The sequence below is a fragment of the Manacus candei genome, unplaced genomic scaffold (assembly GCF_025592945.1).
Source record: "Manacus candei isolate 608988 ecotype Guabito, Panama unplaced genomic scaffold, ASM2559294v1 h1tg000067l, whole genome shotgun sequence".
NCBI classification, from domain to species: domain Eukaryota; kingdom Metazoa; phylum Chordata; class Aves; order Passeriformes; family Pipridae; genus Manacus; species Manacus candei.
The window spans coordinates 11218327-11243116 of NW_026138115.1; the positions used below are offsets into that span (position 1 = coordinate 11218327).

Below are 24790 nucleotides of genomic sequence, written 5' to 3' on the forward strand. Positions count from 1 at the left end.
TGTTGCTTTTCTTCTCTGTGAGGAAATATAAGTATAAAATTATCCTTGTGGATGTAACAGGGGGATTTTTGATCAAAGCCACTCCAGTACAGGAAGTTTCTCTCTTCAGAGCCAAGATATCCAACTCACCCTCCACTGCATCGTTCTTTCGACTCTGATTATTGTTGCATTACTATTATGTCATAAATTGACGTCTTGTGTTCCTGTTTGTTATCTGGGGATTCTGCTCTAATCTTGACAATCGCTAATGCAGCGTAAATCCAGCGCACTGGGTGATAATCTGGCTACATAAAAAAAAAAAAAAAAGGACTTTCTAGGCATAATGAAAACCTTTCACTTTAATATTGAGCACAATACTTTTACCATGAAATTGCATTTCCCCCAGCAATTCTTCTCCGCAGTTCAGAAAGATACTGTGCTCTGTTTGCCTTTAGATAAAACTGGTGCTCAGTGGGATTTAGTGGGCAGGGTGCAAGATCCAGCCCCCAGCATAGCGCAGAGCAGTTAGTGTCCTGCACTCCAGTGACATCCAAAAGTTGGCAGAAGCCCTGCTCCCTCCCTGGCCTCGGCAGGGAATGTCTCCCCTCCGCCAAACAGAGCGCTGGAGGATGGATGGGGGCTTTTTCTGGGTTGTGTTAATTACATACGAAAATTAATTCAGTATGACTCATTTTTATAGGTAGTAATTAATGCCTGCTGAAACCCTGTTTTCCACCCACGTGTATCATCACGTTAAGTAGGTGTGCTCAGAACTGAGGAGGCCCTGGGTCAGCGAACGAGGGCTGTGTTTCAGTGCCATTCTCAGAGAGACATTAAGAGCGTACGAGCGCAGAAAGCACGGCAAACCAGGGCGATAAAATGAGGAGGGCGAGATGGTGCGCTAAGGCATCGGTGGTACGGATGTGGAGCAAAATGAAATGCCCCCCCCCTAAACCCAGGCCATGGCTTTTTGCAGGCCGGGGCCCCCAGGCAGCTCCGGGGGCCGCCTGGCGCTGGCGGGGCAGGAAAGGCGGTGTCCCTGTCCCCAGTGGGGCCCCGTCCCTGCTGCCCCCACGGCAGGCCCGGGGCCGGGGGCCGGGGCACCGCGAGCGGGGCGGGCGCCCGGGTGTCGGTGGCGCAGCGTCCGGGAATGCGCCGCTGATCCTAACCAAGTTTGCCAGCCATGCTTTTCTCATGGCTCCCGCACAATGGCCCGTTTTCTGCCCACCTGCCGATTATGCTTAATTAGGCGAGGAGTTGATTAATTTGAGGTAATTGACAGCTAATTACAGGCCTGAGGGCTCATTAACTTGACGTCCTGTCTGAGGGAATCAGCTGGAGGGGGTCAGGTGATGTGCAGCCCCCCTCCGGTGACCGCTTGCCGCCCACTCACCTGGGCGGCCCAGGATGGGAACAAGCGAGGCCAGGCTGTGGGAGATGGGATGCTTGGGGCCGTGGGTGCAGGACCTAGGCAGGACAAACATCCCCAGAGGGGATGCAGCATGAGAAATGCTGCAGGGCAGGAGGCTCCCCGTGGTGATAAAGTAGGCTCCAGGGGGAGAGGGGTTTTGGAGGTCGGTGATGGGGGGAGGCTTGGAGAACAGCCAAGCATGCAGGTAGGAGGGGAGAGGGATGTGGATGGAGTGATGGCTCCCAAGGCTGCAGCTCCCTGTAGGCTCGGCCAGCAGTCCCCCACCATGCCCACGGCCCCAGCATGAGGGTGGAAGGATGCTACAGGTCCATCACCGCAACAGGAGCCCACAGCAGCTGCAGGCATGCTGCAAGCACCCATGCTTATTGTACAGCAGGTGACTGCAAGGCATTGTTAGTCACTTCATATTTACATTAGACAATACAACTACTGATTAAAGACAGGGAATCTTTTCTTTATTAAGACTCTTCTCAGTTGTTTTTTACTGCATGCAAATAATAGGACAGCAAGAGAGCTGTTTCCCTAATATCCTATCAGCCTCCCTCAGTGGAGAATCTGGGCATGTCCTCTGGATTTACAAATGTATCCTGATCTCACCTTTCTGGAACTGGTGGGATCCCTGCACAGAGACAGGCTAGATGACATAACAAAGATCACATTCAAAATTTAAGAAATAAATCCGGCTTTTTGAGCCCCAAACCCAGGACCATGACCATAAAACCATCTTCACCATTTTCCTCAAGCACAAGGCAGGTTACCTGAAGATGACTGACACCTGCCAGAGGTCTCACCTTGTGTCCTCTCTTCTTGTGGAAAGACAGCTCACAGGTCTGGGATGTTCCTGGCAATGCTGAGGAGAGAGGCAGAGGATGCCTTTTTAAAAGGCTACTGTCTAATTATGTCAGACAAGATGTGGCTGCAGAAATGAATTTGAAAGGTCACAAAGGTTTGTGATGGCTTCTTGTTGCTGAGGGAGTGCTCACCACCCTTGGACTCCATCTCATCTTCTGAAAGTCTTGCCCTAGACATGGTACATCATGGGATATAATGACTAATTATTAAGCTTGGATCAGGATTCAGTGGTAAGCCAGTACAGGAAGTGGCAGAGAGGAGGAATGAGAAGTAAGCCATACTGGTGAGCAGAATGACTATGGGACACAGTGACACAGGAATAGCTGGACTGTCTGAGCAGCCACAGGCTTCATACCAAGGTACTTTGCACTGCTGCAGGCAATGAAATTGAAGGAATGGGATCTTCTGGCAAAATTGCAGAAAACTTCCTCTGTGCACATATGGAAATACAGTGAAGAATCCAAAAAATCATCATAAATCGCAGTTTGACCTGACCAGTGGGGCTCTTCAGCCAGAGGAAGCTGCATCACAACTGGAGCCTTCTCAAAACACTTCCCTTCACCCACTGGCATCATCTCTAACTGCCTTATTTTGGCCTTACTTCTGCCTCTGGCTCCTCTGAAAGTGCTGTGCCATCCTCACATTCCTGCTGTGATTAAAAAGGATGAAAAATACAGGTGTCTCATCTGCATATTGCTGATAGTGGCTTTTAGTAACTTGACTAAACAACTTGCTTTTATATCCTGCTAATGCATTCCACAGCTAACTTATACACTGCCCTTTATCCCTTTGAAATGTACTGGGGTTTCATTTTTTAAGCTCTCATTTACATTTCATGGAGTTGGGTAAAGCTGACTGGCCTCAATGCCAATCACTATTTAATACCCTTCTCCCGTTTGTTGTTCCTTCTTTCTACACTAAACACACCCAGACTGGGTGATGATTCATTGTACAGAGGCCAAATGGACGCCTGTGACAAATAAATTTTGCTCACTTGCTCAGAACCTCTCCTGTGTCTGTCTCTTTCAGGAAAAGGTGTCCATAATTTAAGTTGCATTTGAGAGGAGAACACCCCAACAATTTTTATAGTGGCATTTATCACTTAGAACCTGGGAGAGGAGTTATTTGGAGGAGCCCAGACAGGTAGTTTCTGGTTTTTCTCTCTAAATCCATTGTTGAAATTGGCTAAACCTTGGCCATTTCTCATCTTGACTATTGCAAGGCTGTTGCTTTCTAGTGCAAATACAAAGACTGTACATTGGTACAATGGTATTAAGCATTAGGTATAGCACTGGGCTACCTAGTCGTGAATTTCTTCCTCTTTCCTGTGTTGACACATTCATCAATAGTGCCTGAGAATCTCATAAACAGGGATACATTTAACTATATACATTCTCAATGAGCTCACCTAATGTTATCATCAGCTTATACATGGAGCACTTGGACTGAAGTATATTTAGCGGTTACCCACTATTTAACAGGATGTCTGAGGTAGATCCAGATAGGAAAAGTGCATCCTGTGTCTTTTAACTCGCTAAACCTTAGAGTTCTCTCTTGCTATAGAAAGCCTCACCCATCAAATGCCACACTGTGACACTGAGTGCCTTTCAGAAGAAGGAATGTTTCATGGAGACCATGATTCTTCCAAAGCCTAAGCCTAAGCTTTAGGAAAACTTCCTTTTTGACACTGAATATTTGCCTGAATTCCCAAGAAATCTCTGGAAGCCAGAAGCCCCACTCACCGTTCCTGGAAGTGTTCCAAAAGCATGTAGATGTGGTGCTTAGGGAATGGCGGTAGACCTGGCAGTGTTAATGGTTGGACTCGAGGTCTTTTCCAGCCTTCATGATTCTATGGTACCTGAGTCAAGAGCTCCTTCTATTTCTAATGAAATTGCTGAGTCTGGGCTTAGGGGGTTAGTTCTAGCAACAGGAAATTTTACACAGTTGTAAAGCTCTGGGTAGGCAGCAACAGCTTTGATCCTTGAGGGAGTGGTAAGTAGCCTCCCTAGGATTGTCATACTGATCTGTGGATCAGGATAGCACAGGATCATTTACTTGAGAGGTGCTTCCTCAGAGAAACCCACTCTAACAGTATATTTTGATTTAGGCTGATGTCACTTCAGCCAGGGAGACTGGTTATTGGTATATGTTCATGACAAGCTATTGGTATTTGAATACAGGTCTCTGGAACATCCAGAATTTCGTTAAATTTAGGCCAACTCCTTCTTGTACTAAGTCTGTGGATGCTGCAGAAGAAAAAAATTGGAAAAGATACCAGTACTCAAAGAGAAGTGTGTAATACTAGTAGTCTGTTTTACAGTAGTAGAACTGCAAATAATCCCTACGCAAACTACACACAAGCTTTCTAAATATGTTAGCAGGATGGAAATTATTGCTGTCACCAATGACAGGGTAACCTGTTTGAATTTAATTTGCTTTTTATCACAGAATTTTTGACTTTGGAATCCTCTGGCTCTTGGGAATCCAAAAAAAGAGGTGGAGGTGTCAGCAAATGATTTGTCTGAGGGACACAACTACCATTTTTGGAAAGCAATCTGGACTTCTAGCAGGTTGCAGTGTTTAAGAAAGTTTCATGATTTCAAGGAAGAGGGTAAGATATTCCCACTTCTGACCATTACCTAAGCAGTGGCAAGCATGCAGTTGCTGATGCCTGTGCCAGTTTAAACTGCTGCACTGGCCATCATGTGAAGCAGTCATTTGTTATTTGTGGATGAGAACTGTGCTCAGATGTGGACTGACGACATGGCTTGTTGCTTCTGCGATACCCTTTCCATTGCTTTCCTCTTTGGACAGAGTGCAGGCCATTTCAAGAGGAAGAGTGTTAGATCTAAACCACTAAGATTTTCTTGACTCTTCATCTGTTCTTCTCCACTTTGGCAGATACAAGCCATTGTTCAGCACTAACATCCCCGCACCACGTGTCCAGCCATAATGCCTACCTCATTTGCAGCTGAAGCTGTGTCTGAACCTGTCCACAACACTATCTGTGATCAGTGACTTTTAAAAGAGCGACCTGCTCCTTCTCCAATGTCTCCATTTAATTTGGGTACCACTGCAGCATGAGATAATACAACAGGACTGCTCTGAGCTCAGGGAGTATGAATGGCCAGAGGGAGAGCTTCTTAGGTCTGAGTTTTCTGAAATACTTCCAGCTCTTTTTCTTACCTAAGAATTTCTTCTTCAACATAAAGAGTGAGTGGCCACCAAAAATAAGCTCTTTCTATTCAGTCTGGCTCCAGAAGTAATTTTGTTCCACATACACAGTCTGTGTGAAGGAACTCAAGGCATTTTGATGCCAACAACAGCAGCTTGATGAAATGTTGCTTTAAAATCCATGTCATAACTACTGCATATGTATATATATGCCCATGTTTTTACATCTGTATATTGGCACCTGCCCTGCAGAGGCTGGATGACAATTCTCCCAAATCAATTAGAAGGCTGAATTTTAGGTCAAGATCCTGCTAAACAGCTTGAAGAACTGCCACAAATATCCTTATCCCATGGTTACACTAAGCAGGTCAACTTTCCAGTTCTGACATACGAAGAAAGGTATTTTTCAGGTGCTGCCTATGTAAGTGACAGAAAAAACACCAGAAAAACAGTCTGTGTTCTAAGCTTAAATGAGACCTTGGGATCAAAATTCTACAGTTTCAACCCAAATGCATTACATGACGCACAAATTACCGATACATGTTTAGCTTCATGTGCCTGAGAAGCCAGTTAGCAGAAGAGTGTACATAGGTGCACAGACCTTTTATATAATTTTGAACATCTTTCACCTTGTAGAGCTGTTAAGTAACAATGCTCTATCAGTATCTGGGTTTCAGAAGAGAAGCTGCCTGACCGATTGCCTTGCTCAGGAGTAAGAGCGTTGCTGTAATTATCTTGTTTGCAAGAAAAATAAGAACATTTATCTAATTTTATGTTAGCAGAAGAAATAGCAATTGCGAAATTTATCATCAGCTCAAATGCGTTTTTATTTTGCAGATGAATAAATGTCGAATGACTAACCTTTGTGTAGTATTTTTCCTACTATTTCTGTAGGAATTAAAATAAATTAAATATATTTATTTTAATTATTTAATTATTTCAAATAATTAAAATTAAATATATTAAATTTTCCATTAAATGCTGGAATTTTGACATTTGACTGACCCAAATAAGAACAAACCACCTTATTCTAATGTGTCCTGCATTTTAACATTTTGAGGTGAGAGGAGAACCAAAAGCCATCAGGTTCCATGATGTAAAAAATAAAGAATACTTCTGAACATTTAGCTTACATGAGACTGTTTATCTTCGTCCACAGCAGTGCTGATCTGTTGCAAACCAGTTTAACTGAAGAGTCCCAAGGGGGACTTTATATCTGTTCTGTTTGAAGATGCTGCAAGACAGTGTGAACCATGAGAACCAAAGAGAAGGAAACCTTTCTCTTTTTGGATCAATAAGTCACTGGGAGGATTAGTCTCCTGTAGTCCCCGAGAGCAGTTGGTTACCTTGAAAAGAGTAAGACACCAAGCGAATTTCTCCTTCCTAGGACCCACCTCTCTGTACATCCAACCAAGGACCATGAGTCCAATGAAGAGGGCACTTTGGTAAATGTGGAACTGGCATGGCAGTATTGGGTGATCTGCCATATAACAGCAGAAATCAGGCACAAGTAGCAAAAGGTTTGCCTGTGCATTGTCTTCTGTCTAATGCACTGACAGCACCTCCTGCAGATCTGGGGGAGTCTGAGGAAAGAAGTATGGGGACAGCTGATTCAGAGCATCTATCCATACCTTCTCCCAAATAAAGGTATTTTGAAGTTGTGTAGGCACTAGACATGAAAAGACATCAGATACTCACCCCTTCAAAGCACAGACTGTTTACTTTGGTATAGCTCCAAGCTGGGATTTATAACCAATTTAGCAGGACAGCTTCTCAGAATTTATAGAGGTTGATTGTTTTGGCATTAGTTTGATGACCAATTTCAATTCAATGCTGAGACTAAATTAATTTATTGCTCTGATAAGATAGTGTTCTTTTTGTTATCTTCCCTCAATAATACTTTAGCTTACGTATGTATACAAATATGTATGTAGCTTATTTGGATGATATTTTTATTTCATCTTAAAGACTTTTATGAACATTATAATAAAAAAAACATACAAATGCCCTCCTGCTACTTCTGTAAGCAATAACAATTGACCAGAATGGATATTACCAGGCAAAAAGCCTGAATGCATTCACTTAAGAAGTCAATGATATCCACACATTTGTTTCACTGACACTACATTTGGCTCATCAAATATATAGCACTCTGCCTGTACACTCAAGTTTTCAGGACAGGGGTTTGTGACAAAGAGACTTTACCCACTTGCTACAAGAAAAATGACAAATGTTACTTTTTTTTGTCATGGACAATAATTTTGTTAAGTTACAAAAACTAGGAAGCTGCCTAGAGATTAGAGAAAAGGAATTGTGTTATTGATCATTAAAATAAATTTAAAAAAAGGAAAATTAGAGTTCTCAGGAATATCTATTGCCAGTAAAATAACAGAATTTTAAAAATGGGGAAAAAATCACTAACCACCTAGAGATCAGAAAACAAGCATCAGCACTAGGGATTTCTAAAGAACAAATTGTGATGGAGAAAATTGATTGCTTTTAAAAATAGAATTACAAAATTAGTGGATGAAGGGAACATGATGGATTTGATACATTCGGATTTTAGTAAAGATTTGATAAATCCTACTCAAAATTAATGCAAATGGGTTTGGCTACACCACTAGATGGAAAGAAAAATTGGCTGGAGACCCACAAATAAAGGATAATGATGCATAAAAAGGTATTGTGTTGGAGGGAGAGGTCTCCCAGGCATCAGCAGTCAGTTCTGTCCTATTTAACACCTCTTAACATGACACCTTCTGCCTGGAAATCAAGAAATTTTGTTAAGAGAGTGAAATATGGAAGGACCTGTGCAATAGACCACCTGATAATAAAATTGGATCCCAGCAAAAATACAACTATTGTACAAACTACAGTATAGTCAGGAGGAGGTCCCTAGAGAACACCAGATGAGAATCACTGCAGCAGGAACCAATGAGATGGGAATTTGCAGTGTAGGACAGCAGAAAAACAACAGGAGAGTTTGAGCAGTACACCTACAATTCACCCCAATACGGAATGACCAGAAGACTTTTTGCAGTATCTGTCTCCCACATATGTTTTCAGTAAGGTTCCAAGCAGGTTTTGATGGTATAGCGGGTAGGGGAGCTCCTGCAGTCTCTCTTGTCACATGCTGGAGACAAAACTGCTGTTAAGAGATTCTTCTCCCCAGAAACAACCAGTGCAGACAGTCACAGTGAAGTTAGCCTGATTTGGAGGAGGGCTTTAAATAGATCCTCATTCGTTTTTTAAAAAATGTAAAACCAGGAAAGGAAATGGCAGTAAAGCAAATTAAATGCATCAACAGCAGACATAAATCCCCATTTTCCTAATGTTTTCCCATTCTCTATCACTCACTCTGTTCATTTGCAATTTCAGCTATTAACCATCTAATCTCAGCCTCCATCCACAGGTGTACATGGGTGTCCCAATGACTTCTGCACCTCTAGGCCAGTTTCAGACAACTTCCAGAGTGTAGGTAATACATTTCTGTACATTTTGTTACGCTAATGGGCTGACCAAAAAAGAAATCCAATGATTGCCCTTAATGAAGTGTGAGCATATCCTCTGGGAGGCATCTAGAGAATCCACACGATGCGGTCTTGAGAGACACATTCACAAGGAACACCATGCTTCCCTTTCTAGTTCCACTGCTCATGAAACTTCTGCTTTTCTCTAATCTCCTTGCTGAAACCCATTACCTATTCCCATTTGCTCCCCTTGTGTTTCTTTCATAATTTTTCTCCTTAAATTGCATTTGTAACCATCTGACTCCTTTGGTCCTTTGCATTTGCCCCAGCCTCCTGCTCAGGCCTTGTTGTCTTCCAAACTGTGCTTTGTCATCTCTCTTGGTCTCTTGTCCTCTAAGAACCCTATTTTTAAATTCTTCTCACTTACCTGTATTTTTCTTTCAGTCTTCCATATCACTCCATTTTCACAGTCATCTCCCACCAAAAAAACTTGCTGATAATATTTTGATACTTGCTAGTGAAACTCCTGTAAACCTTACCCAGATGCATTACACAAATGGGGTACAGTAATATTTACTGTAGCAAGTTCCTCCGTTTTCAAACTATTGAAGTGAATGAGAGAAATCATCTCTCTTTTGCTAGAGCAAATAGTTTTAAGCTCCCTAGAGAGCTGCAGTGATCATTTTAATAATGTTCTCTGTTAACACAGGATCAGACCCCCAGAGCATCAGAGCAAGAGCAAGTTTTTCCATGTGGCAGAATTAGGAAAACTACATTTTTCCTGCCCTGGTCTGTTGACAAACATTTGGACTGGAGTAGCTATGGAGTTACATGAAATCTGGAAAGTAGCACTTACACCCTCTCTGCATGAGTGTACAAGGTCAAAATAGTGTTATACATCAGTGAAGATATTATAACTATTATTAGGATCTCTGTAATGCTCATCACTCTCTCCTAAATGCATGTGTACACTGTGCACACTGTAGCAGTTAAAAGCACTATGAGAAACCTTCATTTTTAGTGTTCTGTTTTAAATTAATTAAATTAAATCTTTAACACTGCAAAAAGTTACTTAAAAAATTAAATTCATAGAATAGTTTTTCACAGGTCTTTAAAAAATATTAAAATGTCTGGTATTGCACTGTAATTTATTATTCTTTAAATTTCTAATGCCTGCCAGTTGTTTAGGCATTTGCATTTTTATTTATTTATTTACTTTTAAAACCACATCTATTTAATGAAACAACAAGGCAGACGGCAAGCACTGGAAGGGCCACTTGACTGTGGCTAAGAAGTTACAGGGTTTGAACTGTGATGGATAACCTCTAACAAGTCTCTTTACATCTTGATGTCTCCTTTTCTCCTCCCACTCTCTTACTGTTTCATCTGCTTATAACCTCTTGAGGACAGAGACCGCCTAATTTTGTGTTTCTGTGAATGACAGCACAATAAAGCTTTGATACTTGCTGTGGTCACCATGACTTAAATGACTAGTGTGGTGCATTTGATAACTCAAACTACTAAAGAGATGTCCTCCAAACACCACTCCAGCCCAGAGGCAAGGCACTGTACAATTAGTAAGCATTATGTGAATGCCAGGAGGTCTCAGTGAAGGCCAAAAGGAGCCGTTGCACCCTTTCCCTCCATCTGCATATTTTTCACCCATCTTCACAATGTTTTTGAGTGCTGCTAATCTGTATGAAGAATATTCTTCATCAGAATGTCCTCCTCACAAGGACATAAAACCAACTCACTCGATCCTTATCTATATGTGGAAGTCAGAAATTTGGCATGACGTTATCAATACAGCAAGATGACAGGCCAGTAAAATAGAGGTGTAACAAGCAAGGACCCCAATACCTCCTCAGGCAAAGAAATGGAGATAAATTGGCAAAACCAGTCATGTGTCTTCTTGTAGACTTTTCTCCTGGCGTCTGCCTGTGATGTCCAGTCTCTTGAGGGAGGCTTGACATGGCAAGTGTCACCAACCCTTACTCAGGGAGGTCACTTGACTCCTGAGCTTCCAGAGCACAAAAACTGAAATGAGTGTAATGGTCTCTAGTTTTCTGTCATTGATTTGGGATTCCTCCTAAGACCAAAACTGAAGCATCTGGAAGGCAAGGTAAGTGGCCATGTGGTATAACAGACAGTAGTTTTTCCTTTTCAGACACTAGGGTTACAGATCTGTTCTGCTGGGACACTTGAAAGCAGTGGAGACTGAGCATCCACAGGAGAGCCTCAGGTCAGGTGGAGTTCATAGATGTTTCTCTTTGCCTCTCTCTCTTCGTGAGGCAGCATAAAAGCTGCCAGCTCACTGGGATAAGGCAGGAGCAATAAACATTTTCTCCTTTCCTCTCTGTGTTTTAGTAAGAGGATTACATATCTCCTCCTTCTAGAATAAACCTCTTTGCAGGGAAGATACTTCTCAAGCCCTCTTTGGAGATCACTCTCCGCGTCAAGACTCCTAAGATTCAAGCCATCACAGCAGCCAGTAGGAAATGAACCCCAGTTAAAAGGGAAAGGCTTTTACAGCTCTGCAGGACTGCAGGGTAAGGACAGTGTATGTGCTGCCACAGCGGAAGGATCCTTGCTGGGTTCACAGCTATGGGAAACAGAAAAATAAGGAGACACAAGCACAGAGCAAAGTTCAAGCTCCATCCATGATGACAGGAGACCGCTGCTGGAGCCTTGGGAAGACACAGCTAACCCTCTTGCTGGAACAGCTTCACCACCGGGGACAAAGAATCCAAGAAACAAAAGAGGGAACTTCTTGTAACTTTAACCCTTGACCAAATATGACTGAAAACAGTTCCCAAGTTTGCGCAAGTGCATGCAATGAGTACATTGTTAAAACAGGGAAAGCAAATTAAAAGCTTTAAGACATAGTTTTATGTTTTACTATGTTTAATGCATAGACATTAATTAAGGACCTTTAGAATGACCACAACATCCAAATCAGACTTAATAGCTAATATATTGCATAACTTTGGAAACATCAACTAGCAATTACTGTGTTTGTTTACAAAACATCTATGCATTAAAATGAAAGTCTGTGTGACAAGTTAAGAAAACTACTCACTTCCACTGAGCCTCCTCATCACACACTGTTCTTGCCTTCTGCTGGGTCTATCTCAGCCACTGTGACTCTACAGACCTGCTATGGCTCCTGTTTTGTCTTCTGACTCTCTCTACTCTGTAGTAGGTCACTTTCTACCATTACACTCTCTACTCTCACTGTAGTAGTTTTAGGCTAGTGGCATATAAGTGCACGGGGGTTTTTTCAACATTTCCTATGGCTCCTTTAGTCATCCTCTTCACCTACCTTAACCTGTGTGAATCATTTCAATGTTGCCTAGCTGCCTTTTGGAGCAAAAGAAACATCCTGATACGTACATACATCTTGCCACCTCAGACCTCCCATCAGCATAGAGAAGGATAGTCTGATTCACCTCCATGTCACCTCTCATCTTTCCAGCTTTCCCCTTCCTGGCCACACTGGGACCTCTGATGATCACAACAACTCACAGAAGATATATTCCTTGAGTCTCTCTGCTACCTACTTTCCAAGGGCAGCTGCTGACACACTGCCCTCTATATGAAGGGTAACTTGGGGAGAAGGGACTGCTGCAGCTTGACCTGCTGCTACTGCAGCACTATGCCCTTTCCCCCTCTCTGTTGACTATTTTAATGGTTCTTCTGTACTTTTGGATGGCATGGATGCGTCACAGGTAACCCCCTTTCCGCTTGTACGCACGTTTGTTTGCCTGCTTGCCCAGTGAGATGGCTGGGTTTTGGAAGCACCAGGTGCAGCTGCTGGGACTGCTGGTTGGAGAAACATTTGCCTCCTGAGCCCGTTAATTAGCACAGTAACGGTAACTGTGCTCCATTAGCCAACCCATGTGGTCAAGTCCCCTCCCCGTCCACCAACCTTGCCCTTAATGAGAGCTGGAAGGGGGACACTCACAAAACACTGCTTCAGAATAATATTCGGCTTTGTCCACGCCGGTAACGAGAGCTGACAGGATCACTACGTCCATTTCTCTTCTAATTAGCACACTTCCAGCTCGGCCTGAGCCAGCAGCCAGAGAAAAGCGATCGGACAACCGTACCGAATCACAAACACAAAGAGGCCCATTCCCCATAATTAGGTGAGACAATCCCTCAGTCTTTTCTCGGCTGGAGCTTGCCGGTAAGACTCTCGCTGTTTTGGTAAGTCCCAGCAACACAAGTTACACGTCTCCCCAGGACACTAATAAGCCCCTAATTGTCTTCCGCTTCACACGGCTCGTACCATAGGTCTGACTTGGGGGAATTCTTCTAACAAGCGGCAGCCAGCGCTCCCTGCGCCACAGACGGACAGGGAGCCGCCTCTCGGGCACCGGCAGGAGAAGGGGGACGGGGAGAAACAGCCAGAAAAGCAGTCCAGGCGCTGGGGCCCAGCTACGCGGCACGGGGCTGGTGGCTGGGCAGCAGCCACAAGGTGCTGGAGACATGGAACTTCTCCATCCTTACTCCATCTCCACTGTCTCCCTGCGTGGTGGAAACCCAAGTTCAACTCTTTGGCCTGCCTTCTCCTCTGTCATCTCCAGTGGTGGTCACAGGTACTCACGCTTCCATGCAGAAATGCACCATCAAAACCAAACATCTGACTGCACAGATTTGCCTTAGGTCTCTGCTAAGGCTTCTTGGGGACTCCCCTTGGAGAAATGCAGCACCTGACATACACTTTTCTCCAGTGAGGGAATGCCTCAGAGTTCAGGCTGGGAATGAGCACGTGTAAACAAGACCCTGTCAGTTCTCGTGGAAGGGAACACGTGCTGGGTCTCACAGGGCAGGTTTTTAAAGATGCCCACAAAAGGATTGAAAACATGAGTTGTGAGGGAGGTAGGAGATGCCAGCTCAAGCTCCCTTATCAAAACAAGGCAAAGGAAGGCATACTACCTCTGACTTTCAATCTGACGCTTCCTTGAGAAACCATCATCAATCAAATACTTTTTAGCAAAACATTTGCCCTAATTTTTGATTACAAGTTCATATTGAGCAAAATATCACAGCTAATCCTGTTAAGGATAGCCGTGGCCTGCAGATCCCTTTGCCTCCCATGCATCTGATTACAAACTGATCCCTCCTGCAAATCAGGGCTCACCCTGATTCCTCCCACAAGGAGCCCCTAGAGAAGCGATTTGTCCGCTGGTTTTACACATGCTGGTTGGCTTCAGTGTGCTAAAAAGGGGGAGAAACCCAAGACAGAGTGACAAGCTGATCCGTGCAGAGTACAACAGGAAGACAGATGCCAGTGCTTTCCCTGAAAGGCAATTTGGGATTATATATGTATATGTGTGTGCGTATACATGTGTGTGTGTGTATATATATATATATAAAATAAATTAAAACTAGCCATAACTAATAAGTTACTTTAATACAGAGAGAGGAAAACAAACTGAAGGCCACAGAACCAGGCAGCCTGAGCATCTGTGTCCACTTGGATTGCTCTGATGGTCTCTTGTCCTTCATTCTCATGCAGCTGATGAGCTCTCTTCCTGCCTTTTCATACACAACTTGCTGCATTTTGGGCTATTGTAATAAGTGGAAGATGACAAGTTTCTGAACTTCAGGATTAGCTTTAGAATTCTGTGATTATGAAGAAAGTGGTTATATGTGTGTGGTATTTTTGGAAGGGAAATCCTCCCTGGCATCTAAGTGCCTGCAAGCACAAAATTTAATTACCCTATATTATTACGCCTACTCATCAGCTATGGACCACAGAGCCAGCCTTTCAAGTGATACAGAACCAAGTCAAGTACTTTGTCCTCCCAGAGATGTGGTCAATAAATAAGGTGCAAGGTCATTCTTATTACCCATTTTTTCTACTAGCAATTAAGTAAGGGCTTTCAAGCTCAGTCCTCTTCCTTTTTTCTGTTCCTTACTGAGGTGTCTATAACAGAGACAGGCAGGGAGCGTTCTGGCTTCACTGGTCACTGATCTGTATTATAGGAATCAGCAGGCAGGCCAGAGGTCAACCATACAAACCCAACAAGAAAACGCCTATTCTGTACAACCATCAGCTGCCTGGAGTCAGTCATCCCCCTCAAAGGGACACCACAGAAAAGGTCAAGTCTAAAAATCGGCAGTTTCAGTGGAAGATGAAGTCAAAATGTGAAGAGATCCTGCCATGCTGAAAATCTAGCACAACCTTAATAAAACTGGCATTGTTGCACATTCTCTATGACAAATGCAGATTACATTCTATAGAAACTGGATCAGTCCATACTTCTCTGGCCACTTAACCTTTTAACTGTCTTTATGTGAATTTTATGACTGGCCACAATGATTGACTTTAGGATTTTGCATTTCAGATCCTCTTGAAAGAAACTCAAAGCACTGATGTAAGGATTGACTTGCAGAGTTAACATGTCTCTAGAATACCTTTGATTCCAAGAATACCAGTATTATATAAAAGCAAAAGAGTTCAGTCTTCTTTGATTCCTTTTCCTTGATCTTCTTTTTCTCTCTTTTTAATTTTTTTTTTCTCTTGTCTTGCCTTCTAAAATATCAAGGTCCATCTCTTATCAAGGCAATGCATATTTGGTATCACACATACAATACCTTTTGGACATATCTGGCACTCTGGCTGATGTATATACTGGGACATGCACATAAAAAACATGGGGTTTGGTATTTCTGCAGTGGGAAGTTTTTGCTATACTGATTACAGAAATGTGTTTACAACATTTGCACTTATTCTTCTAATCATTTTCATTCAGCTCAGAGTTTGTTGGTCCATGGGAAGTTTCTGTCCAACTATAATTCTCTGGGCTGAAGACACAGAGATGACCATTCTACAGAGATAACTTCTACAAAAGTCTTTCAATGAATTATCATCTTCTAATAAAATCTGATTCTTAAAGAGTGTCAGTGGCATACAAAGATGGGGGTACAACACTAAAGAAGTGAGGATTATTTTCATGCTATATTAAGTTTGCTTGCTATGTTCAGATAGTTCAAAGATGTGACAGATTTCCCCATTACATTTACCCTTGTTGGGTGAGGTTCTTCCTTAGGAGAGTCTGGATGAGTAAAGGTGAGGATGCTTGAAATGCCTCTGTCAAGATCGTATCTCTGGTGTTTAGAATGACTGCTGGCTCTAGGAGGGTGTATGTATCAATGTGGATTTTCTGCAATAGTAATTTGCAAGTTGTCTTTTTCTTCTGATTGTGTATATCTAAAAATTTGTATTAGCTTAGAAGTATTACAGAAATGTTTATGAAATGTTACGGAACTTGTGGGAGCCCAGGAGTCCAGGATTTCAGACCACTTGACAAAGATGTAATTTACCTTTTTTACATACTGCATAGGCTGATGATGGAATTGTCAGGTGTCAATTCATCAGCATGGAGTTGCTGGCATCACTGTCATCATGATTTGGAAAAAGTGTTGTTTGCCCAGCACAAGTTACTGTGGGTGAAGAAGTGGACAAGTTTAGCTGCATACTCAGACTGCAAATCTAACTGATGATCCTGTTCTTAGAGATACTCAAAACAGGATTTAGCCCATGATGATGTGGGAGAAAACAGCAGAGTAACAAAATACAAGCTGTAATTAGGACTTACATGCTTCCACAGTATGCTTGCACTCTGAATACTCTGCAATTTTGATTATGCCAGCTCAGGCTGTAATAGAAGACAGACAATTGAACATTGTGAACACAAGAAAGGTGAACATAACCATGGAACCAAAAACATAACAGAACCTGAAAAATCATGAGTAGTGCATAGATAGCAAAGAAGAAAAAATCCAAACATCTGTGTGTGACAATAAAAGAAATCAAAGATTCAAAATGGAATTAATTATCAGGTAAGCAGGTTTAAAACAAGTAGTTACTTTACTCCCTTTCTTTTCATTTTTAACTTTTCTTTGTATAACTTAATGATGGAACTCATTGTCCAGGGGCACTTTTGAGGCCAGAACTACAGACAAATTAGGACTAAGACAAATTTATGGAGGGAAGGGTCTACTGTGGACCAGATTCAACTAAAACAGATTGCTGGATGCTGTGTAAGTTACCCTAAAGCAAAATCACTGTGTAAGCCCTTTGTTTATATCCTTCCCTATCCTTCTACAACTGTTTATAAGCAAAGAGAAGATTACAGATAAGACAGGCTCGTGATTTGACTTGTAATAGCACCTTAAATTTTTACATAACATAAAAATCAGTAAAACAAACCAGAATAAGGTTCAAACATTACCTCCAAGCTGGATTAATCAGTTTTCACTAATCTGTCATTGCTAGATGACTTCTTGAGATAAATATGAGGCAATGTCGAGAACTGTGGGTTCTAGGACTGTTACAAAATGGTTAATTTCATAATGGCAAACCAGTGATTTAAATGGAGTATCGTGTTTTTCAATTGCCAGTGCACATAGACTTTTATTTTAATAATTATTAACATAACAAACAAGAATTTTTTCTCAGTTGGATTAGACAGCAAATCATTTGATAGTCCAAGACTGAAGCAAATAGCCTTTATAAATGAATATATAATAACACTGGCATTTAAAAGGAACCAAATACATACTGAGTTTACTTCCATGAAACTCAGAGTAGCATTTAACATACCAATACATGAAAACACTTCATAAAGCAATGCATTAGCTTAATTAATATGACCAAATCTTGATTTTTTTTTTTACACTCTTCATTCCCATCATTTATCAAAATTTAATTTTTCTTTCAAAATACAGAAGGTTACCAGTAACAAGAAGTCACTCAGATTTCCTTGTATATATAACTGCATGGATATCAGGAAGGATACCATTCAAGGAAAAAATGGGGTTCAAAAGGGTATGAAACCCCTTAGTACCATGTGGACACTGACAAATATTTATTTATTGATGGGAATGGAACATCCACAGGCCAAACCCTGAGGTGGTGGCACACAGATGAGTGAAGAAGAGCCTGAGGAAGAGTATTGCCTAGGTGGCCAAGCAAAAGCTTTTGCATCTCAGAGGGCTATTTTGGAAACCCAGACAAACTTCTGAGCTTTGCATTTGTGTATTATCAAACCACAAAGCAATACCAGACAGAAAAAAATTCTCTGGCTAACACACAAAAATATATATAAATATTGTCAATTAAAAAAAAAAAAATCACTGACTCCTCTCTACAGATGACAAGTACAAAACCAAGAAATATCACAATTCTAAAGCATATGTTAATGGCTTCCCTGTAGAAGATAAGTACTGCATATGGTAGAAGGAGATTTTTCTTTCTTTTTATTTTTAAGAACATATGTATGTTACTAAAAACTACCTAAAGTTTGAAATTCCTTACAGCACATATCAGAAAATATACATATACTTCCATAACAGGCTTCCATATATTCTCCTTTCAGATCTCAATTAATGTGTTGGACCAACAAACCTCTATAAAATGCACAAATTCATATTGGTGATACAGATGAAGTATCTCATTATGTCATCCTAAATATATTATATGTATAGTATACAAACTTAAATTTGCATTCAAAATGTATTATAATTCAATGCTTAAAGATACATCAACATCAGTTTGAACCATCAGGTTTTTTTCTGTTTCTGAACTACCACTTTCAGCTTCTCATTCATTTGACTTAACTCTCATATTCTCAAGGGAAGGAGTTTCTGTTCAGCTCAGCCCTGCATAAATTGTGAAGCACAGGAATAACTCTGTTAACTTTAAAATCAGACTCCTGACATTCCTAAATATTCAGTATTTGTGCAGGTCTTTCCAGCATGTGGGATCTAACTACTTAAACTTAGTTAACAGGAGCTGTCCAAAATAAGCCCAGTTCTGACTGGCAATAACCAAGACCACAGACAGCAAACCAAAGGGTCATCAGCAATTTAGTAAAAACTCAGAGAAGTCTATTTGATTTAAAAAATCTCTCTCTCTTTATTGCACATGCACCTGAAAAGAGTCTCCTCTCCCTGCAAACCCAGAAAAATGCAGGGCTCTAAGGACAGCCTATTACATGCACTATTTCCAAGTAATTTCTCTTCTCATATGTGACTACTGAGAAATGACAAATTTTGAAAAGCCTGCATGATAAAAATAACATTTCAAAATAGAGAAAAAACCCTGCTCTTCACCCAGTGTTTCCACATTATATTGTACCCTAAAAGAACATATTTACTAATGCTTAAAATGTTGTTTTCTAGGAAAAGGAAAGAGGATGAAACAAAAGAAATTATTCTCTTACATAAAACAAAGTCTGAACATGCTCTTTACCTCTTCTAAGGGGTGAACACGTAAAAGTGCATGAACAGAAGGAAAAGGCATTAAACTGTAAGATGAATAAAGCCAAAAACAGTGTGCTGAAAGGGACCAGGTCACAGAAATTTGTCTTAAAAATTCTGGTTTTGTAGGAGAAGAACATTTTGAGGTGCTGGCCTATAAGTAATTAAAGATACCACAAAATGTTATTTTCAGAAATGCTAAGAGTCTGTATAGGCAGACCATCCTTGCAATGTGGCTAAAAATCTTGTTGCCATTTCTCAGAGTGCTAACTGAAAATATTAGCACCTTTCAACTTTGTAACTCTTTCCAGTTTCTAGCTCTGTAAGAAGCAGAGAATTGCAGTGAACTGACAAAGCTGTTTCTTTGTGTGCTGGGCAAAGCTTCTGTGAGAATATTTTCCTTCATGGCACAGTAACACCGCTTCCAGTGGTCTGTCAGTCTCAGTTTCACTAGAGAACCGTTCAGCCGGGAAATGAAGCTCCTGGCATACCGAAGGTCTGCCTTGGAGTACCAGACATGCTTCTCTGAAGGCAGTGAGTAACTGGAATCTAATGCAGAGACTGCACTCGGCTTCTACACTAAAAGCATATGCTCCTGCTGAACCAGTATTGGTTAATCCACACCCCAAACTATGCTCAAACCCTTTAGCACAGAAGTCACACACAGGAAATCAATGCATCTGATACAAAAGACACACAAAAGGGTCAATGCCTCACGATGCACACCAGCCATCTGGTGTGTACTTCAAACAGGGGCTGCCCCTGAGAGCAGCTGAACAAAGACACTAGTTGTTCACTTGGAACAGCTGATTAAAACAGGTAACTGTGTCACAGCAGTCAGGTTGGACATTCTATGGTCAGATAAGTCCAAATTCCAACACAACCATCCGCAGTCCTTGTGACCTGTGTATGCCGTACGTTTTCCCCCATAAAGAGATGAGCTGTGGAAGCAAAAATAGATGTTTGCTTCTGAAGGTCTAGAGCAAGAGCTTTTTTCTTCTTAGAAGTTCTGGGCTTCATCTGTATCCACAGTACATAAAATGACCTAGTTGGCGTATTTTCGTCCAAACACTAGATGCAGCAGCTACTTTTTGGGTTTCTCTAGGATGTTCAGGAATTTCCCTCGAGTCATTTCTCTAGCTGAAATCACAAGGGAGGAAAAATAAATAAATATTTTTTTAAAAGCCAAGAAATGTAAACAATTGTATAATTTACATATTTTAACCATAGGATAAGAAATTCAGTTAGATTTGTGCTTGTACCAAAAGTGAGTAAGGCTTATTTTATTCATCTATTTAAGTGGAAAATAAATAAAACTGCATTCCAGCTTGATTTCCTGATATTGTAGAAATGCATAGGCAGGGCCTGGAATCTTCTAAACTCGGCAATAATTCCCACAGGCTGTCTCATTACATACAATCTATGCTTTCTATTCCTACTGCATTATGCTCTCACAGCACCTCCTTTTCTCTGTACTATCCATCTCTGAATGGTGAAATCCACATCTCCATCACTCTGTCTCCATGCAATTGTTCCTGGATGCTATAATCTGTCAGAGATTATGGAACTCTCTCTTTCTCCATTTCAGGATTATTGGTCCCTGGATGCTATGATCTTCAACAGAAATTAGACAGCATTTTCTCTCTCTCAGCAGTGTCAGTCCCTGGATGCTGTAATATAATGGGGTTTATATTCCTTCAATGCAGTTCATCTGTGGATAGTGTAATAAAGTAAAGTTTATAGAGCTTTGGTCTTCTCTCTCACTCTGCATTGTCAGTCCTTCGATGTTTAATACAGCAAGGCAAGGTTTATATGTCTTTCACTCTTGGTACCATCAATCTCTGGTAGCTGTACTACAGCAGGGTTTACACAGCCACTTTTCTGCATGAGACATTTCTGACTTGAGAACTCACAAGATCACAAGCTGGCAGAGCAGTCCTAATACTATCCTTGTCTTGCAATAACAATACAGTGCACCAAAGACAACACCATTAGCAATTGAGTCTTGGAGAAAGACAATCTTCCCACTGGTGCCTCTACATTTCTTTTCAATAAAGGTATAAGCTTTGTGCTGGACTGACAGGCATCAAAACATGGAGGTTTTTATTCACAGGAATGACAAAAGAATGAATGTTCCCCAAACCAAGCCTAAAGATGGTCTGGAAGGAGATGAGAATTCATTTTCTGATTTATCCATTCAATTCCTGACCTCTCTACTGAGAGGAACAACAGAAATTACAATTAGCATAAAATCTAGAGGTGGGTTTGTTACTGATGTTGGGTTTTCTTTTGACATTTTTGATTATCTGTCAAAACAGAACTAAAATATAATAAAAATGTCCAGCTTAAAATACTCAATGTGCAGTCTAACATAAAAATATTTTGTAATTCTTTACATAAAAGTCAAAAATTGTGCCTTAAAGCCTTCTCTTTAAATTATTACATTCTAATTTGTCTACCCAAAATTTTATTCCAAGGTATTGTCATCAAAAAATTCCCTGTAAAACAAATAATGGTATGTCTGTATGTAAAAGTATGTAACCGGTCTGTTATACACTGATACTCATAGATTGCAAAGTCCACTGGCCTAAATGGAACATGCTTCAGACTGCCTGTAGATTCTAGCAGGTCACTGCACTCTTCACTTGGTTCATGTCTTCAGCTGCGAGTTGTATCACCTGGGATCCACTCCCAACACTGCTACTGATTCACAGCATGAACTACCACAAAAGTCCTCATCTGTACCTCTGCCCTCCCCACTTGTAAGATAACTTGTTTGTTTTAAGTGCTGACACAGGGATAGAAGGTGCTGCAGATGAGCAGAGTGAATTGTTATTTTGGCGGGAACTCAGTTGTTATGCAAAAAGAACGTGACTAAGTAAAACTGCAAGATTTTTAAAATTTCAGCTTGGAAAAAAATTCTCAGTACCAGTTCTCTGACACCTTCCTGCCTTGCACTATCAACAGTGCACGGTTTTAAAACACTCTTAGCGGAGAAAGCACAAAGCCGAACTGTAGTTGATAGAGTGGAAAGTTTTCCAGAGTGCAAGTCCCATATAGGAGATATACGAATGCATGACAATTCTGTTCCCCCAAAGAGGGCTGCACCCTATAAATCAGGCAGAGAGCATAGACTCCTTCTGTGCGCTGAGGGAAATTACTGTGGGTTGGAGGTTGCTCCAGAGCACGTGCCCGCCTGTTCACTTGTCATCGGAGATGTTAACATTTCTGATTAATTCACAGACCTCTCATTTTATTCTTCATTCCTTTATCCTTGCTATCCTGTTCTGCTGCAGCTTAAAGATTCTTACCGACCTGCTACAATAATCACCGCCCGCTCCCCCCCCAACCTGGTGAAATTGTTTAGTGATGCCAACCGCGCTTTTAATTTGCAAGACATCAGACACAGAGGTAATTTATACCAACATCTGTTCATTTCTGACTTCTGAAACAAACTCGTACATGCTGCTACAAAATCCCATTAGGAGCAGGAGACAGCCTTCTGCTATTCTGTATTCCTCATCTCCTCAGACTCAGGCTTGCACCGGGGCTTTATTTTTAAAGATATGATGCCAAACTGAAAAAGAAAAAGGACCTTACATCTTTGTATATGTATGAAAATGGCCAGGAAATAACATCCTCATGTGACAAAAAAATCACAGCCAAACTAAGGGCAAGTTTTCACAAACATTAACAATCTTCTTTTCCCTGCTTCAGCTGTTTCCTTTATCTGCCCAAGAATCATAGTTCAATGTATTCCTGGTAAACACAGGCCAAATTTTTATTACATGGTACTACGTTGAAACATCTTGGCTATTCCTTCCCCTTTGTTTCTCTTTAGGCTGCACTGGAGTATGATTTGAGCTTGAATTTTGCACAGTAAAAGCCTCTAATATTAAATTGACTTTTCTGCTCAATATTGCTTCTGATAAATGAATTCTTAATAATGGGAATAAAAAATATAATTTCCAATGGGGTCTTATGGAGCTTGTTGGAGTGAGGGAAGAGCTTGTGAATGAAGAAACCATCATCCACATTCCAAATACGATTGCAGGCTAAGAGAGATGGTAAAACCAGTTTTAAGCAACTACCCAAGGGACCAGCAGAAGCCAGTTGAATAGTAGATAGAGGTGGATTTTTTAATTAAAAGGTTGGACAAAACTGTAGTGAAAACCTCAGAGATTTTTTCTTTACAACGATTGTTTAAACCACAGACTTCAAGGGAAGAGAGGGTTTGAGCACAGGTTTCCATTGCACCAGGAAACACACAGTACAGAGGCTGCGCAGCATGAAACAGAAACATGAATCTGCATGACAAGTCATGATTTACAACCTTGCCTACACTGTGTATCTACTACAATTGAAAAATCAACAATAAATAGATCGCAATAGCTTGGATACAAACAATCACACCTACTAGGGAGAAGGAAGACACTGAACTCCACAGAAAAAAACCACTTTAAGATATTATCAGCACTGGTTACAGTGGAAGTAGTGTTTGAATAGACTCTTTCAGATAAACATATTGAAAAATGGTATCAGGCTATTATAATTAATAGAGAATGCTGTACTGTAGGAATTAAGTTTGCTGCCTGGCAAGATCTGCCAAGCAGATCTCAAGAACAGGTGTAGGAAAGGCTGGGGCTGAAAGGAGGAGGAGACATTTCTACTTGATAGGGGAGCGGAATAAGGTTTAATATAATCTCCTCTTTAGAACTTCAATCCCTCAATCCCACATTTAGCCTTGTTGCCTTGGGCTCCTTTTTACTACAGTTGTCCCCAGGCTGCCTCTCTGCAGTAAATTTTGTAGTTGCTGGTTGAAAAGATTCAGTAGTATAGATTGATTTCCTACAAGTGAGGAGATGAGGGATTACCAAAAGCAGTCCTGGTTAACAAGATTGGGTGCAGAATCTCCTGCTAGAGCAGCCCACTCTGCCAATGCTTTGCATCCTTTCACTATGACATATGGGTTTCATTACACAAAGATTTTCCTGATTTTAACTTGGAGGCGATTACATTGGAAACTCAGAGCTATCTTTACATCTGTAGCAATTTAAAGGTTAAGTAACTTTTAATCAAATGACAAAGACTCATAATGTTTTTTCCTCAACTGAAAATGAAAACTGCTGTTCCGGATATTCCTTCCAGTGACAATTTAATTAGAAAAAAACACTGCACTGGAGATTGGGGTCCGGCCTGATTGCTCCCCATAAAAAGCCTTCTCACACATATGACAGAACAGGACATACTGTATCATAAGGTCTGGATAGCCAGGAAATAATGGAAGGATTTACTGCTGTAAAATCAGCAAGGAAAACAGTGATTTACACTTACATAAGCAACTTTCATCCAGGAGAATCCCTAAGCAACACACACACGTACAGACTTTTTAAACATAATATACACTTAAATGCAGAAGCACAACACACTTGGTGATAAATACAAACTGTATTTATCACACATTCATCATGAACATTATACCTCCACTGCTTACTACTTTTGGGCTTATCTAAAAATCTCCAAACAAAGCCTGCAGCATCTTCAAATTACAGATACTTTAAATGAAGTCACTTGCTAAAGAAGCACTTCTCTGCCTCTCTCCCAGATG

At 41.1% G+C, this 24790-nt stretch overlaps 1 protein-coding gene and 1 long non-coding RNA gene across 3 annotated transcripts in view; one reads left to right on the forward strand and one right to left on the reverse strand.

Annotated features, from left to right (window-relative positions):
- Positions 1-417: 417 nt before the first annotated feature.
- LIN52 (lin-52 DREAM MuvB core complex component) overlaps positions 418-24790 on the reverse strand; it is a 58154-nt gene continuing 33781 nt past the window's right edge. Inside the window, exon 6 of one of the 2 annotated variants that reach the window (XM_051806564.1) lies at positions 418-2261. In XM_051806564.1, the coding sequence (XP_051662524.1) occupies positions 2071-2261 (191 nt within the window). In that variant the 3' untranslated portion in view covers positions 418-2070. Of the gene's footprint in view, positions 2262-17307; positions 20323-24790 lie in introns of those variants that run through there. The other variant, XM_051806565.1, reaches the window with a different exon arrangement.
- On the forward strand, positions 12979-15011 carry LOC127479512 (uncharacterized). Its single transcript, XR_007907593.1, has 3 exons — positions 12979-13055; positions 13204-13508; positions 14902-15011. It is a non-coding gene; the product is annotated as an uncharacterized LOC127479512 (long non-coding RNA).